The following is a 15,393-nucleotide window of genomic DNA, read 5'->3' on the forward strand; positions in this document are numbered from 1 at the left end:
GACAACTCTCTTAAGTACGAAATATCCCGGCTCTGGAAAATGAAGAAGGTGAAGATAGTGCCAATTATTGTTGGGTCCTTGGGAACAGTATCAGAAGGCATCAAGAGGAATATAAAGGAAATTGGAATAGAATGCCCAGTAGAACTGTTGCAAAAGGTTTGCCTTCTTGGCACGGCCAGAATAATCAGGAAAGTATTAGATAGCTGAAAAGAACAGATAGCATGATACGGCAGGGAATAAGTCCGCTACGCATTCAAGGTTTCAGGAGTTTTAACAGAACCTGAATTAAAAAGAAAAATAATAATAGTAATAAAGCTAATAATATTTGGGTACAAGGGTAATAATTTGCAGGAGTAATAGATACCAATAATTCTAGTATTTGTCTGGTACTTTATTATTGATACTAATGTTACTCGTAGGGAATGGGTGATTAACAGTGTTGTTAGTGCGTCGAATAAAATGAATTGTGGTGGTCAACCGTTTCATGTCATTACGTTCTGAGTTAAATCTCGCCTTTGTTTTTCATCTTTTTCGAGGTTAATACAATAAGTGTGAATCAACTGCCAGCGTTGATGTTATCTTCTGACCTCTGACCCCCAGATCTCAGGCATTTTGCCTTGGTTAGCAATCAACAATCAAGCGACAAACGGTACCAATCTTTTATATAAAAGAAAAATCTTAAAACCGAGAGAGGAAACAACAGCAACACCACTAATATTGATGAAAGCCACAATAATAATAATAATAGTAGTAGTAGTAATAATAATAATGATAATAATAATGATAATAATAATAATAATAATAATAATAATAATAATAATAATAATAATAATAATAATAATGATTATGAAAATAATAATAATGATAATGATTTTCCAGACAGTAACCATCAGAGCATCACAACAAATCACAGCACATACCCAAGGCACACAGACCTGCGCTCGGTAGTGAAGTGAAAGCACGCTATAAAAATAAAACTGCTGAATAATAATAATAATAATAATAATAATAATAATAATAATAATAATAATAATAATTGTTTCTAATATATTCGCAAAACCTCCAATTTAACGAAGTGGAAGATGAGGTTGTGCCGTTCATGCTTATTCGCATGGAGACATTGCAAGCTTATGTAGTCGTGAAACACCATCCATTAGGAATTAAAACTTAACCACAAACCCGGCTCGTCGGGACCCAAAGCATTGGACCTTAGCCTTAGTGATATTTGCTCTGACTTTTGCTCTGTTACCTTCTGGGTTCAGGGCCCGCCGAGGTCAAACTTTGATTTTTATCCTTTCTGGGACGACAAAACAAGGAACTAGCGAAGCACTGGGACCAGTTTAATCGACCAACATCACTTCTTTGAAATTTCAGGCTTTGTGCCTATACTAGCAACAATTATTATTATTATTATTATTATTATTATTATTATTATTATTATTATTATTATTGTTATTATTATTATTCTATGTTTGACTTTTGCTTTATGTCTGTACAAGTTGGCTCCAAGTCTCACCCAGGGACCTCAGGAGACAACAGGTTGGAAGTTCACGTTGTTGTTATGCCTAGTGTGCCATATATTTGTTTTTTTTTTGTTTTGGTGTTGTACTAGTGAATGTCTAATACATAAATTAAAAAAAATTATTATTATTATTATTATTATTATTATTATTATTATCATTAATTTTTTTTTATCTCGTTTTAAACATTTTCATGCAAATTTCTCCTGCACCACCGGGTACATACACCCGTATTGCTGAGGCTTAAGTAGCATTATGTTTTAGGAGGGGTTGGTGGCGGTGGTGTAGAATTGATTTTGAGAAATCTGTCTGGCTTTGTCTTAGAGTTTGTTTTTTTGTTTCTGTTGTTAATAATTCTTATTCCGTTTAAGTTCGCTTTGTTTGTTTTAAAGCGCTCCAAAATTGATTTCGATCTCGTAAATTTTATTTTATTGATCTCGTCCATTATTTTGTATATTTTTAAAAATTCGTTTGTTTATTTTATTTTGCATTTTTAGTGTCTTTATTTAATTTTTTTGTTTGATTGATTGTTTTTTATAATTTTCACGAGAGACTTTCAAGGATGGAAAAGCTCTGTTTCTTGGGGCCATCGGAACTGTCGCAGTTCTGGTAGTGGACAGATGGCAACAAGTTGTTTGTGTGAGTGCTCAACAGAAAATTGGAACAGCTGCACTTTTTGCAGTTTCCTGGTTGCTGCTGACCATTATTTCCGCTTCTAACCGAATCACCCGTTTCGATACGAAACTCGAAGTCTCTCGAAGAAGAAAGCAAAGCCAACCTTTCGCCCTGACCAATCCCCGTCGTTTCTCGTTGGTTCCTGTCATTATGCCATCGTCTAAAATGGTTCGGCGAGGTTTCGCCATTCTTGTTTCGATTTTTTTGACTGTCTTTGAATTCTTCAAGTAGTTTTGTTGATTCATCATTGGTGATGTTGTCCCCACCATTAATATTATAACTATATTCGTTTCCCGTTAATGTCCCATTATTTTCGCACATTTCTGTAGCAACGTTTAACAATCTTATTGATTCATCGCTTCCTCCATATACTTCACCATCACCTTCTTCCTCTCCTCTTTCATCTACTTCCTTCTTAAAGCTCTCCAAATCCTCCTTTATTTCTCTTTCATCTCTTAATTCTATTTCTTCTTCTTCATCTTCGTCTATTTCATTTTCTCTGCCTTCTTCCGTTTTTACGGTTTCTCCATCTTTGTCTTCTCCGTCTCTCGCATCTCTTTCATTTCTCTCAACTCCTCTGTTGTCGTCATCATCATCATCATTATTATTATTATTATTATTATTATCATCATTGACTTCTTCATTCCGCTCCATTTCCTCTTCTTCTGGTAGTTCTTCGTCTTTCTCTTCGTCCTCTTCAGAGAATCCAATTGAAGCGTACGTCAGCTTAGGAGCAGTTTGAGAAATTCTTGCTGGCATCCGGTTCTTGGTTCTACTGCTCTTGTGTTGCTGGTGATGCTGGTGGTGGTGGTGCCGGTGCTGGTGATGCTGATGCTGGTGCTGGTGATGGTTTTGGTGGTGATGTTGGGGTAGATTGTGGTGGGGCTGGGGGTGTGCATGCGAATTAAGTTTTGTCACGCGGTCAGAACTTCTTACAAAAGATTTCGGCATTCGAACTTTTTTCGCCCCTCTATAGGGCAACGCCACTGGCATAATTACAGGCTCGGCGATAAGGGGACAATAGCAGCTAGGGATCTGAGATGACATGATTTCTTCGTCCTGAAACGAGAAGAAAATAAAGGAAATGATATTAAATTTGGGCGAAAATTTCGTTTTCTTTTCTTAACATTGTTGACGTTTATCTCTACGTTTAGGGAGCCTATGATTAAAGGCCTTCCAGCCTTCCCCTTCCTGTCTTTTCTATGTCTTTTTGGGACCTCATTGTCCCCTATGAAATAGAGAAATAGCAATCGTCATGCTCTAGCCTTGCCCTTTTTTCCTGTGTCCGCATTCAAAATATACAGTCGTCCAACTTGTTAGTAACAGAAGTCGAAATCTCTTAAATTACACCACACTTCCTTAAGACAGGAAGGCAATATTTAAAAAAAAATGTAGTTCTACATATACAAACAAGTCGGAATGGTCACGGTTGGATTGATCGTGATTAAATGTTTGCTCAATCAGAGCTGATTTGGGACAGCAATACTAACAGCTACAACAGCTGGAAGAATGAGCGAGCTTGTATGTGGTCGTTCAGTTTGGTAGAAATAGCAGCCAGGTCTTCAAATTACACCTTTCTGTTTTAAAATAAAAAACACACTGGACAAGGTAGTTCCTGATATTCAAAAAAAGATGGGGTGGTCATGGGATAGAACAACTTTGATCATAGACCTATTCAATTGGAGGTACATGGCCTAGTGGTTAGAGCAGCGGACTCGCGGTCGAGGGATCGTGGGTTCGAATCTCAGACCGGGCGATGGTGTGTGTTTATGAGCGAAACACCTAAACTCCACGCGGCTCCGGCAGAAAGTAATGGCGAACTTCTGCTGACTCTTTCACCACAACTTTCTCTCACTCATTCCTCCTGCATCTTGCAGCTCACCTGCGACGAACCGGTGTCCCGTCCAGGTGGGGAACCTATACGCCAAAAAAACCGGCAAACCGGCCCTTATGAGCCAAGCATGGCTCGAGAAGGAACAAACATAGACCTACTCAATCAGATATACTTTGGGGCTAACAACAACAACAACAACTGCAGTAGCAGCAGCAACAACAACAACAGCAGCAGGAGTTGCAACAACAGATTAACCGAGATTAAGTACTTGGAAAAAAATACAGTAATCTCTGATTAGTGTCTTTGATCCTGTTATTAGCCAATACGTGTGGGAATGTGAAGTATGGTCTTATAGCAGACGCGGCGTACCTAGGGCTATAATATAGCTCGGTCAGTATTGAGCCAGAGCTACACTGCAGCATCAGCGTCAGCATCAATAACAACAACTACGACAACAACGACAACTACAACAATAGCAATATGGAAGTCATTGTAAAACTCTCGGCCAAAATACTCGGCCAAAAACTGGATAGAAACAGAAATAAAGATTGGTGATTGATGTACGGTTTCGTGGGATTGCAGGGATCGAATCCACCCGTCACAAGATAATGAACGAACGACAACAACAACAAAGGTGATTGACCTACCTGTGAACATTTGGTGATGACTTCCATAATGATGTTGAAGTCAGGTCTTTCGTTGGCGTCACTGTTCCAACAGGACAACATCACTTCAAATCTGTAGAATTCAAAGACAAAAATATAAAGAATCTGGTTAAGCATTTTTTCAACTTTGATTGTTCTTTTTACTCCTCTGTTAGGGAATTTACAATTCTAATCGTTATAATATACAGCATCAATGCTTTGATGTAGAAATCATTAATGTTGCGTACCTGCTGAGGACCTGTACGTTAACGAATGCAATATAATTTTGAACAGTTAAGGCGGCGAGCTGGCAGAAACGTTAGCACGCCGGGCGAAATGTGTAGCCGTATTTCGTCTGCTGCTACGTTCTGAGTTCAAATTCCGCCGAGGTCGACTTTGCCTTTCATCCATTCATGATCGATTAAATACGTACCAGTTACGCACTGGGGTCGATATAATCGACTTAATCCGTTTGTCTGTCCTCCTTTGTCCTCTCTGTGTTTAGCCCCTTGTGGGTAGTAAAGAAATAGGTATTTCGCCTGTCTTTACGTTCTGAGTTCAAATTCCGCCAAGGTCGACTTTGCCTTTCATCCTTTCGGGGTCGATAAATTAAGTACTAGTTACGCACTGGGGTCGATGTAATCAACTTAATCCGTTTGTCTGTCCTTGTTTGTCCCCTCTATATTTAGCCCCCTGTGGGCAATAAAGAAATAAGAAACGTTAGAACGCCGGGCGGAATGCTTAGCGGTATCTCGTCTGCCTTTACGTTCTGAGTTCAAACTCCGCCCAGGTCGACTTTGCCTTTTATCCTTTCGGGATAAATTAAATACTGGTTGTGTACTGGGATCGATCTAATCGACTGGCCCCAAAATTTCGGGCCTCGTGCCTAGAGTAGAAAATATTTATTCAGGTGAGGCGTAAGGTCTGGTGGTTAGGGTGTTGTACTAACGATTGCAGCATAATGTTTTCGATTCCCGGACCGGGTGGTGCGTTGTGTTCTTGAGAAAAGCACTTTAGTTAACGTCACCCTGCCTTCGTTTCAAAATCTGATGTATTGCACGCTGTGCTCCTCTGCAGGCAGCGTCGATTTGATGGAGTGGGGACAGATTGAGCTTATGTCGAGCACAAATATCTGGTCACATTAAACAAATCGTATGTGCAGGTAGATCAGCAAGAATTTGTGGAGCCCTCAACTGTTGTCCGCAACAGGGTTAGGGTTTACCACTTCAGTCCGGAAAAATATAACGTATATGACTTTGGCAGAATCTTCGAGATTAGTGGCGGGAAAAGAGGACATGGAACCACGATTTATGATTGCTGAAGTAGGAAGCAACCCCTCCTGCCGCCTCTACCGGCTTCCATGGTTGTGGTGTTAAACCGGGGGACGGAGGACACAAAAAGGACCAAGTGCTTGAAAATGGAGATGCGAACAATATGTAGCGGAAGAAGGAATTTCAAGAGTTTGTTTGCAGACCCTCCATAGATGTGTTTTTTTTAGGAATTCTCGCCGATTAATTCTGTCAGCAGTCATCGTTTGATTTAATTTTTCTCGAGTTCAAGGATTCATAAGACCGGTTATTCGGTTTCCGTGGTGTGGAAGTGGCCGAGATCACAATATTCCGCCTGAACGGTACGCTGACCCGTTGCAGGGCCCAAGGTCGAGGCCAGCGATGTTTGATGGGTGAGGACATGTTGATTACATCGACCCCAGTACTTGACTGGCACTTTATTTTATCGACCCTGAAAGCAGGAAAGACAAATTCGAACTCGACGGTATTTGGACTAAGAACATTAAGAATGGAAGAAACGCTGCGAAGAATTTTGTTCGACATGATTGTGTGTGCGTGATGGTGTGTGTGTGTGTGTGTGTGTGTGTGTGTGTGTGTGTGTGTGTGTGTGTGTGTGATGGTGTGTGTGTGTGTGTTGTGTGTGTGGTGTGTGTGTGTGTGTGTGTGCGTGCTATCACAGGTAGAAGGTTGGATGTTGTAGAAGAGACTTACATGGCATCTGGGCAGCTTCGTGGCTTTCCCATTCGACCTCCATACGTTACATGTTGTATGACATCTTGGTTGCCTAAACCTGGGTACGGCGAACACCCGAGGGAGAATATCTCCCACAACAGCACACCGAACGACCTGCGCAAAGAAAAACAAAGCAAAAAAGCGAGTCATATGAATGAATACATCTCTCTCTATATAAAGCTAAAGTTGTCTGTGTATGGCAGGTTTGGTAGTCTTCAACTAGCACTATCTCCTCCGAGACCCTGCGGCGCAAGTTGACCAAAATTAAGAGTATGATAGAAGAAGGCTTGCTCTTCCTTCCGTAAAAGAAAAAATTCAAATCTGACCATGTTAACACCAAAAATTATTTACACCAAAAAGGTTTTTTTGTTCTATGAAAATCACTATTTTTTACGATTTTTTGACTGCTGTGTCGTCATTTTTCAGTGTATTTCAACCAGACTATTCTCTCTCTATATATAAAGCTGAAGTTGTCTGTGTGTATGGCAGATTTGGTAGCCTTCAACTAACACTATCTCCTCCGAGACCCTGCGCGCAAGTTCACCAAAATTGAGAGTATGATAGAAGAAGGCTTGCTCTTTCTTCCGTAGAAGAAAATATTCAAATCGGACCACGTTAAGACCAAAAATTATTTACATCAAAAAAGTGCTTTTTTTCTATGAAAATCCCTATTTTATACGATTTTTTGACTGCTGTGTCGTCATTTTTCGGTGTATTTAAACCAGACTATTCTCTCTCTATATAAAGCTGAAGTTGTCTGTGTATGGCAGGTTTGGTTGCCTTCAACTAACGCTATCTCCTCCGAGACCCTGTGGTGCAAGTTCACCAAAATTAAGAGTATGATAGAAGAAGGCTTGCTCTTCCTTCCGTAGAAGAATAAATTCAAATCGGAGCATGTTAACACCAAAAATTATTTACATCAAAAAGGTGCATTTTTTCTATGAAAATCCCTATCTTTTACGATTTTTGACTGCTGTGTCACCATTTTTCGGTGTATTTCAACCAGAAAAATGTTCAATTAAAGAGAATAACAAGCTACATAATGCAAAATTTTTACTTTTCAAAAATTCCAATTCTAAAGGGTCGAAACAAACCCGAGCAACGCCGGGCGATACTGCTAGTAATCTTTAAGGTTAGGTAAATCCAACAACATTTAGGCAACGGGGGAATCTACGCGACCAATCGTTCTGCTAGACATAGCAGCCAAATCCATCACAAATCTTTCGTCTTAGCCCGTTAACATTCAGGATACCCTGTCAAATGCAATGCTTATCTATTCACGTTGTTTTGAATTAATCATGGATTACCTCGTTGATTTCGATGGTTTGATTCTATAGTCTCAGAATATACAATTATAAAACAATCAGCTATTCTCCATGAAGTGGGTTGTGGGGTGACATGGCAGTCAAAAATCGATTCCGGTTGGATTAGAATTGGGAGAAATGAAGGCAAGTCATACTTACCAGACATCGGTCTTGGTGGAGAAGATTCCATCGATAAAGGCTTCTGGTGGCATCCATTTCACAGGCAGCAGTGCACGTCCATCCTTTTTATAGTAATCTGACCTGAAGTGGATGGAGAAAGAGAGTGAGAGAGAGAGAGAGAGAGAGAGAGAGAGAGAGAGAGAGAGAGAGAGAGAGAGAGAGAGAGAGAGAGATTGATGAAATCGAGTTCCATTATTCTTCAGATTTTGGAACAAGGTCAGCATCTTTAGGGAGAGCGAATTCGATTACATGGAACCCCAGATCTCAGTTGGTACTTATTTTATCGATCAGCCCGAAAGGATGAAAGCAGAGTCGAACTCGGTGGTATTTGAACTCAGAACGTAAAACAGCGGAAGGAATGCTGCAACGTATTTAGTCCGACACGGTAGCAGTTGTGCCAGCTTGCTGCTTTTGAAATTGGGTCACATTATGTAACCTGAAATAAGATAGATCATTTCTTCCCAACCGGGGTCCATATGATCCCTGTTGGGGCCTATATACGATTGTTGTGGGTTCCCGCAAGCAAAACAGCAAAATTTTGTTTTAGATGTAATTTATTCTTTTCTACTCTAGGAACAAGGCCCGAAATTTTTGGGGAAGGTGGCCTGTCGATTAGATCGACCTCAGTGCGAAACTGGTACTTCATTTATCAACTCCGAAAGGATAAAAGGCAAAGTCGACCTGGGCGGAATTTGAACTCAGAACGTAAAGACAGGCGAAATACCTATTTCTTTATTACCCACAAGGGGCTAAACACAGAGGGGGACAAACAAGGACAGACATAGGTATTAAGTCGATTACATCGACCCCAGTGCGTAACTGGTGCTTAATTTATCGACCCCGAAAGGATGAAAGGCAAAGTCGACTTCGGCGGAATTTGAACTCACAACGTAAAGACAGGCGAAATACCGCTAGGCATTTCGCCCAGCGTGCTGACGTTTCTGCCAGCTCGCCGGCCTGTAGCATCTTTTCTACTCCAGGCACATGACCCGAAATTTTTGGGAAGGGGATACGTCGATTAAATCGACCCCAATACCCAACCGGTACTTAATTTATCAACCTAGAGAGGATGAAAGGCAAAGTTGACCTGGGCGGAATTTGAACTCAGGACGTTAAAGACCGACGAAATGCCGCTGAGCATTTCGCCCGGCGTGCTAACGTTTCTGCCAGCTCGCCGCCTTTTTTTTTAGATGTATTCATTGCAAGCGACATCTTGGTTTCTTTGTCTCATGTTGTTTTGCATCGTTCAAACAACAGGGGTTAATGTGTTTAACTGCAAAAGAGGAATTTCGAAAGAAGTTTTCTACAAAGCTAATATTTAAACATCGAATGGTTATTGGGATCCACCAGAATAAAATAATAACGGAAGGGGTCAATAGGTAAGAAGCGGTTGAATACCACTGCGATAGATAGTGGGAATAAAATGGCTGGAAACAGAGAGAGAGAGAGAGAGAGAGAAAAGTGCCATGCATAGAAATAGGATTACATAAAGAAGTTGCAAAATAAAATTAAGTACCAGTGTAAAACCAGTATGGGTCTTCTTTGAGTTGGGAAGGGATTGATCGACAGGAATTGAGGCAGTTAAAGTAGCAGTTAAAGTGAGGAAAGGGGAAAAATAATGACGTTCTGGCTTCAGGTTGTTTATCGAAGAAGAGACGAGGGAAGAGAGACGAGAGAAGAGAGAAAAGAAAAAGAGTTCTTTGTGATGAGATCTGGGAACCATGGAGACTTCGGTTCGTAACATGAACGAATGACGGTATGTAGTTAGGTTAGAGTTAGTATTAAACGCAGCGAACAGATAGACTAATAAGAAATAACTATGAAGAGAAGGAAATATATGTTTGTCGTTTTGGCAAGTAAAGAGAGAGAAAAGGAAGGCGAGAGAAAGAGAGAGATGAGGGGGAGAAAAAGAGGGAAAGAGAGGAGGAGTGGGAAGAGATAGGAAAGCAATAATAAAATGTGAAGATACAGAGATAGGTGGCCGGTAGAGGGCGGAAGGAGGAGTTAAATCCGTGAGAGAAGTGGGGAACAGAACAGGAAAAACGTGACACAGAAGGATGTCGCCGGTATACGAGGTGCGTCCAAAATGTATCCGACTTCATTTTTTTTACCCCCCCCCAGACAAAACTAATGCCGCGCGCGTGGGTAATATTCTTTTGGGCACGTGCTGACACCTCCTTTCCTGCACATGTGCGAAAATGTTTGCGCCGCTAGGTTGCGTTAGTTCTCGGTTGTTACGCCTCGAGAGCAAACGTGTAGTGCGCGCTCGTCGGATTTTCGTGTTCATGCATGGTGACCTAACGCTTCTATCTATCTGTCGGTCTATCTGCTTACCTACCTACATACCTACCTATCTGCCTACCTATCTACCTACCTACCTACCTACCTACCTACCTACCTACCTACCTACCTACCTACCTACCTACCTCTCTCTCTCTCTCAATCTATCTATCTACCTACCTACCTACCTACCTACCTACTACCTCTCTCTCTCTATGTATCTGCTTATCTATCTACCTCTCTCTCTCTCAATCTATCTATCTATCTACCTATCTATCTGATTATCTATCTACCTCTCTCTCTCTCAATCTATCTATCTATCTACCTATCTATCTGCTTATCAACCTACCTACCTACCTACCTACCTATCTACCTACCTACCTACCTACCTAGCCCCCCTCTCTCTCTATCTATCTACCTATCTTCATAATACAAATTCTATTTGTACGAAACCCAACGGACACATTCACAAAGAATTTATCACAAAGAGTTCTAAGAAGGGATGCAATCACTGCAGATACTTGATAGCATCAGCAAGAACTCTCTCTCTCTCTCTGTCTCTCTTTCACTCTCGCCCCCTCCCCCCTCTCTCCTACCTCCTTGTGTAAAGGGAGTTAATCCTTAGAGATATTTCTGTTGTATTATAATGAATTATAAATAAAACATAAAAGGTGTGACAATTCTGATCTAAATTTATCTTTAAGCAATCGATGACAATGTGAGATGCTATCGGGAATAGATAGGATCTGTAAATATTGGAGATGAATCTTTAATGAAAGTCGTGACCATCTATAATAATAAAATCAATGGAGCGTATACGAGTGTGCCTCGACTAAGTCGTTGGTCATGCTAGACATAGTAGCGACAATCGATGTCACGTCTCGTCTTATAGTCATTCAGGAAAGAAGGTTGTGGAAAAAGAAGGTATTCGGGGATATAAAATATCTGGTTGGTCACGACAGGAGCAGTTTTAGACCGAGGTTTGCGCGCGATCACGGCCGGTCTGAGAATTGAAGAATTGAAGAAGAAGAAGAAGAAGAAGAAGAGAAGAAGAAGAAGAAGAAGAAGAAGAAGAAGAAGAAGAAGAAGGAGAAGAAGGAGAAGAAGAAAAAGAAGAAGGAAGAAAAGGAGAAAAGAAGGAAGAAGAAGGAGAAAGGAAAGGAAGAAGAAGAAGAAGAAGAAAAAGGAGAGAAGAAGAGAAGAAAAAGAAGAAAAAAGAGAAGAAAAAGAAGAAAAAGAAGAAGAAGACGAAGAAAGGAGAAGAATAAGAAGACGAAGGAAGGAGAAGAAAAAAGAAGAAGAAGGAGAAGAAGAAGAAGAAGAAGAAGAAAAAGAAGAAAAAGAAGAAGAAGAAGGAGAAGAAAAAGAAAAAGAAGAAGAAGAAGGAGAAGAAGAAGAAGAAGAAGGAGAAGAAGAAGAAGAAGAAGAAGAAGGAGAAGAAGGAGAAGAAGAAGAAGAAGAAGAAGGAGAAGAAGAGGAGAAGAAGAAGGAGAAGAAGAAGAAGAAGAAGAAGAAAAAGAAGAAGAAGAAGAAGAAGGAGAAGAAGAAGAAGAAGAAGAAGAAGGAGAAGAAGGAGAAGAAGAAGAAGAAGAAGAAGAAAAAGAAAGAAGAAGAAGAAGAAGAAGGAGAAGAAGAAGAAGAAAAAGAAGAAAGAAGAAGAAGAAGAAGAAGAAGAAGAAGAAGAAGAAGAAGAAGAAGAAGAAGAACAAGGATAACAAGGATAACAGCTGTAACAAACATTTGCACTGGCTAACCTGTAAATGTCTCGCGCCATTCCAAAATCTGCAATTTTTGCAATTTTCTTCTCTCCTTTCGACGTCAGCAAACAATTCCGAGCTGCGATGTCTCTGCAGAAAAAAACGGCATTGTACTGTATTCAACAACGAGTATATAAAAACACGTAAATACATACATACATACATACATACATACATACATACATACATACATACATACATACACACATACACACATACACACACACATACATACATACATACATACATACATACATACATACATACATACATACATACATACATACATGGGATATATAACACACTGCCTAAATACCAATCTTGAGAAATTAGGCTTCTTAAAACCAGAAAGGAGAAAGCTAATTCGAAGATTACAGATTCAATCCATCACTGAAACTGTAAAAATCTGTAAAACTTTCCAGAAGAAGTTTATCATTTAAATATATACGAGCATGTCTAGATATGTAACTATATGTATGAGAATACATACATAAGACATACAAATCCGCACATACATACATACATCATCATCATCATTGTTCGACCGTGGTCGAGACAATGGAATTTACCATGCTACGCCAGACTTCACGGTCCATCATGGCATTACGGAGGTCCTGTTGCTGGATGCCTGTATCCCTGGAGATTACATCAGGGTAGGAGAGTGTGTGCCCTCTGGTATTGCGAGTAGATGGCTTCCAGAGGAGAAGAGGAGAAATTACATACATACATACATACATACATACATACATACATACATGCATGCATGCATATGTACATGCATGCATACATACATGCATACATACATGCATACATACATGCATATATACATACATAGATAGATGGGATGTGTAACACTCTGCCTAAATACCAATACCATACATACATATATACGTACATACGTAGTACATACATACATATATACATACATGCATACATATAAACAAAAAAATACTGTTGTTGATGCTGAAATTCCAATGAAGGACTCTTGTATCTAGGTTAGAAACCAGTTCTTTCTCTATTGGCAAGAAATCTTGAAATAAACTGAATAATGACATACATTATTCAGTAGAGAAACAAACGAAAAGCGAAAGAAAAAAAAGAGCAAAAACCATCCGAGAACCAATTATTTTTACAATGAATGTCTTTACCGATGTATGAATCTATTCTTAGCCAAATGTTGACATCCTTTTGCAACATGCAAGGTAAAGGTCATCAGGTCTCTGGTGCTAATTGTAGGGGTCGCATCCTGTCAGAGAAAAAGGTAGATTTTTATTAGAGTGGTGTCATCGTAAACGATGATGAGTGATATTCATAAACAGTAATAATCAGCAAAATTCTTGGTTTGCAAGTGTTTTATGCACACACAAGCACGCATGCTCACAATCGCACAAACGCATTCATTTGCGTACACATACATATTGATACACACACACACGCACACGCTCGCATACACACACATCTTACAGTAATGCCTCGCGATATCGCGGTTCACCTATCGCGGTTCCCCTATCGCGGTTCCCCTATCGCGGTTTATTATTTAAGCTTACGTCGATTCCTCCGTGGTGTTGTTTTGCATTTATAATAAAATAAATATATACAACTTGCAAAAATAAAAAAAATTAAAAAATATATATATACAGTACTCATTCTACTTCGCGGATTTTCACAATTCGCGGGGGATTTTGGAACGTAACCCCCGCGATAGTCGAGGGATTATTGTATAGCTATCGAAATATACGTCTAAATAAGCATAAAATTTTATTTACAGAGTCTACCACTACCGCCACCGCCGCCGCTACAACCACTACCAACCCCTACGGCCACTGCCTACACTACTGTCTCTCTCTCTCCCCCGCCAGCAGTTCTCTGACCACATCTCTTCCCGTATCAAACGACATCTCTCCTCCTCCTCCATCTGCAGTCACCACCTTCCAGTGAGTTTCGGTGCTCTCAACCTCTTTCAATCTCTCGCTGCCCCAGACTTACCAGTGCAGAAACCGATTACTAATAAACATCACCAACACGCTGATCTTAATCAGATTACACCAGTGATTATAAAATATTTTTGTCTCGTTTCATCAATGCACCAATTTTGCTTCCCGATTACACAATAGACTAAAATATATTTTAGAATAACATTCGCCATAAAATAAATTTCTAATGAATTGATTAGAACGTTGCCCTCTCATGTACATTTTCTGTTTATTCTTTGTTCTGGAATTGTTTTTCCTTGTTGTTGGTGTTGCTCTGTTTAACCCGAGATTAGTGCTGATCGAGCAGAATTTTTTTATTAAAACTGGTTCAGCTGCAAACGTCTGTTTTCTGGTTTAAAAAAAAAATTAATTTTTTTTTAGTTTTTTGCTCGTAGACGTCATGTATTCCATACTGTGCTATCTAGTGCAAACTGACAAACTATATATCTTTTAAAGATGGTAAAGTGACTGAAAACTGTACTGAAGCCTGTCGTACCTATACGAAGGCTTGCTGAAAAGTTCCTGGCCGTGGGTAAAAGAAAATACGGGAGGGTCAGTTAATTATGATTTTATTCAACATATTCGACTTTCAGGTTCACATACGTATTGCAGCGGTCCTTCAGGTTTTCTAAGCCCTGTAAAAGAACTCAGAATGTTGGGCCTTCAACCAAGGTTTTCGCGATATCCTTAAAGAATCCTTTTTATGTATGTATGTATGTATGAATGTATGTATGTATGTATATATGTAGGAGAAGGCGCATGGCTCAGTAGTTAGAGCGTCGAGCTTACGATCGTGAGGTTGTGAGTTCGAATCCCGGACCAGGCTGCATGCTGTGTTCTTGAGCAAGACACTTTATTTCACGTTGCTCCAGTTCACTCAGCTGTAGAAATGAGTTGTGATGTCACAAGTTCCAAGCTGTATCGGCCCCTTTGCCTTTCCCTTGGATAGCATCAGTGGTGTGGAGATGGGTCGCTGGTATGCATGGGCGACTGCTGGCCTTCCACAAACAACCTTGCCCGGACTTGTGCCTGGAAGGGTAACTTTCTAGGTGCAATCCCACGGTACGTCATGACCGAAAGGGGTCTCAATGTATGTATGTATGTATGTATGTATGTATGTATGTATGTATGTATGTATGTATGTATGTACGTACGTATGTATGTACGTACATACATACATACGTACGTACGTACGTACATACATA

The 15,393-nt window shown here is 40.1% G+C and overlaps 1 protein-coding gene across 1 annotated transcript; it reads right to left on the bottom strand.

Annotated features, from left to right (window-relative positions):
• Positions 1-1,964: 1,964 nt before the first annotated feature.
• Positions 1,965-13,495, bottom strand: LOC118768660 (putative uncharacterized protein DDB_G0282133). The gene is made up of 6 exons (XM_036515505.1): positions 13,364-13,495; positions 12,213-12,305; positions 8,158-8,259; positions 6,674-6,808; positions 4,677-4,767; positions 1,965-3,254 (listed from the first exon to the last, which is right to left on the bottom strand). The coding sequence occupies exons 1-6, from the start codon at positions 13,426-13,428 to the stop codon at positions 2,064-2,066; spliced, it is 1,677 nt and encodes a 558-aa protein (XP_036371398.1). The 5' UTR covers positions 13,429-13,495; the 3' UTR covers positions 1,965-2,063.
• Between the last annotated feature and the right edge of the window lie 1,898 nt (positions 13,496-15,393).

The sequence above is a fragment of the Octopus sinensis genome, unplaced genomic scaffold, assembly GCF_006345805.1.
Source record: "Octopus sinensis unplaced genomic scaffold, ASM634580v1 Contig00441, whole genome shotgun sequence".
Lineage (NCBI taxonomy): Eukaryota > Metazoa > Mollusca > Cephalopoda > Octopoda > Octopodidae > Octopus > Octopus sinensis.

Coding starts and splice junctions, on each gene's coding strand:
- LOC118768660 (XM_036515505.1), bottom strand. CDS start 13,428: ATGACCTTTACCTTGCATGTTGCAAAAGGATGTCAACATTTGGCTAAG. Junction 4,768..6,673: donor CGAAGCTGCCCAGATGCCAT/GTAAGTCTCTTC, acceptor TGAATTCTACAG/ATTTGAAGTGATGTTGTCCT. Junction 3,255..4,676: donor TCATCACCAAATGTTCACAG/GTAGGTCAATCA, acceptor TTCTCGTTTCAG/GACGAAGAAATCATGTCATC.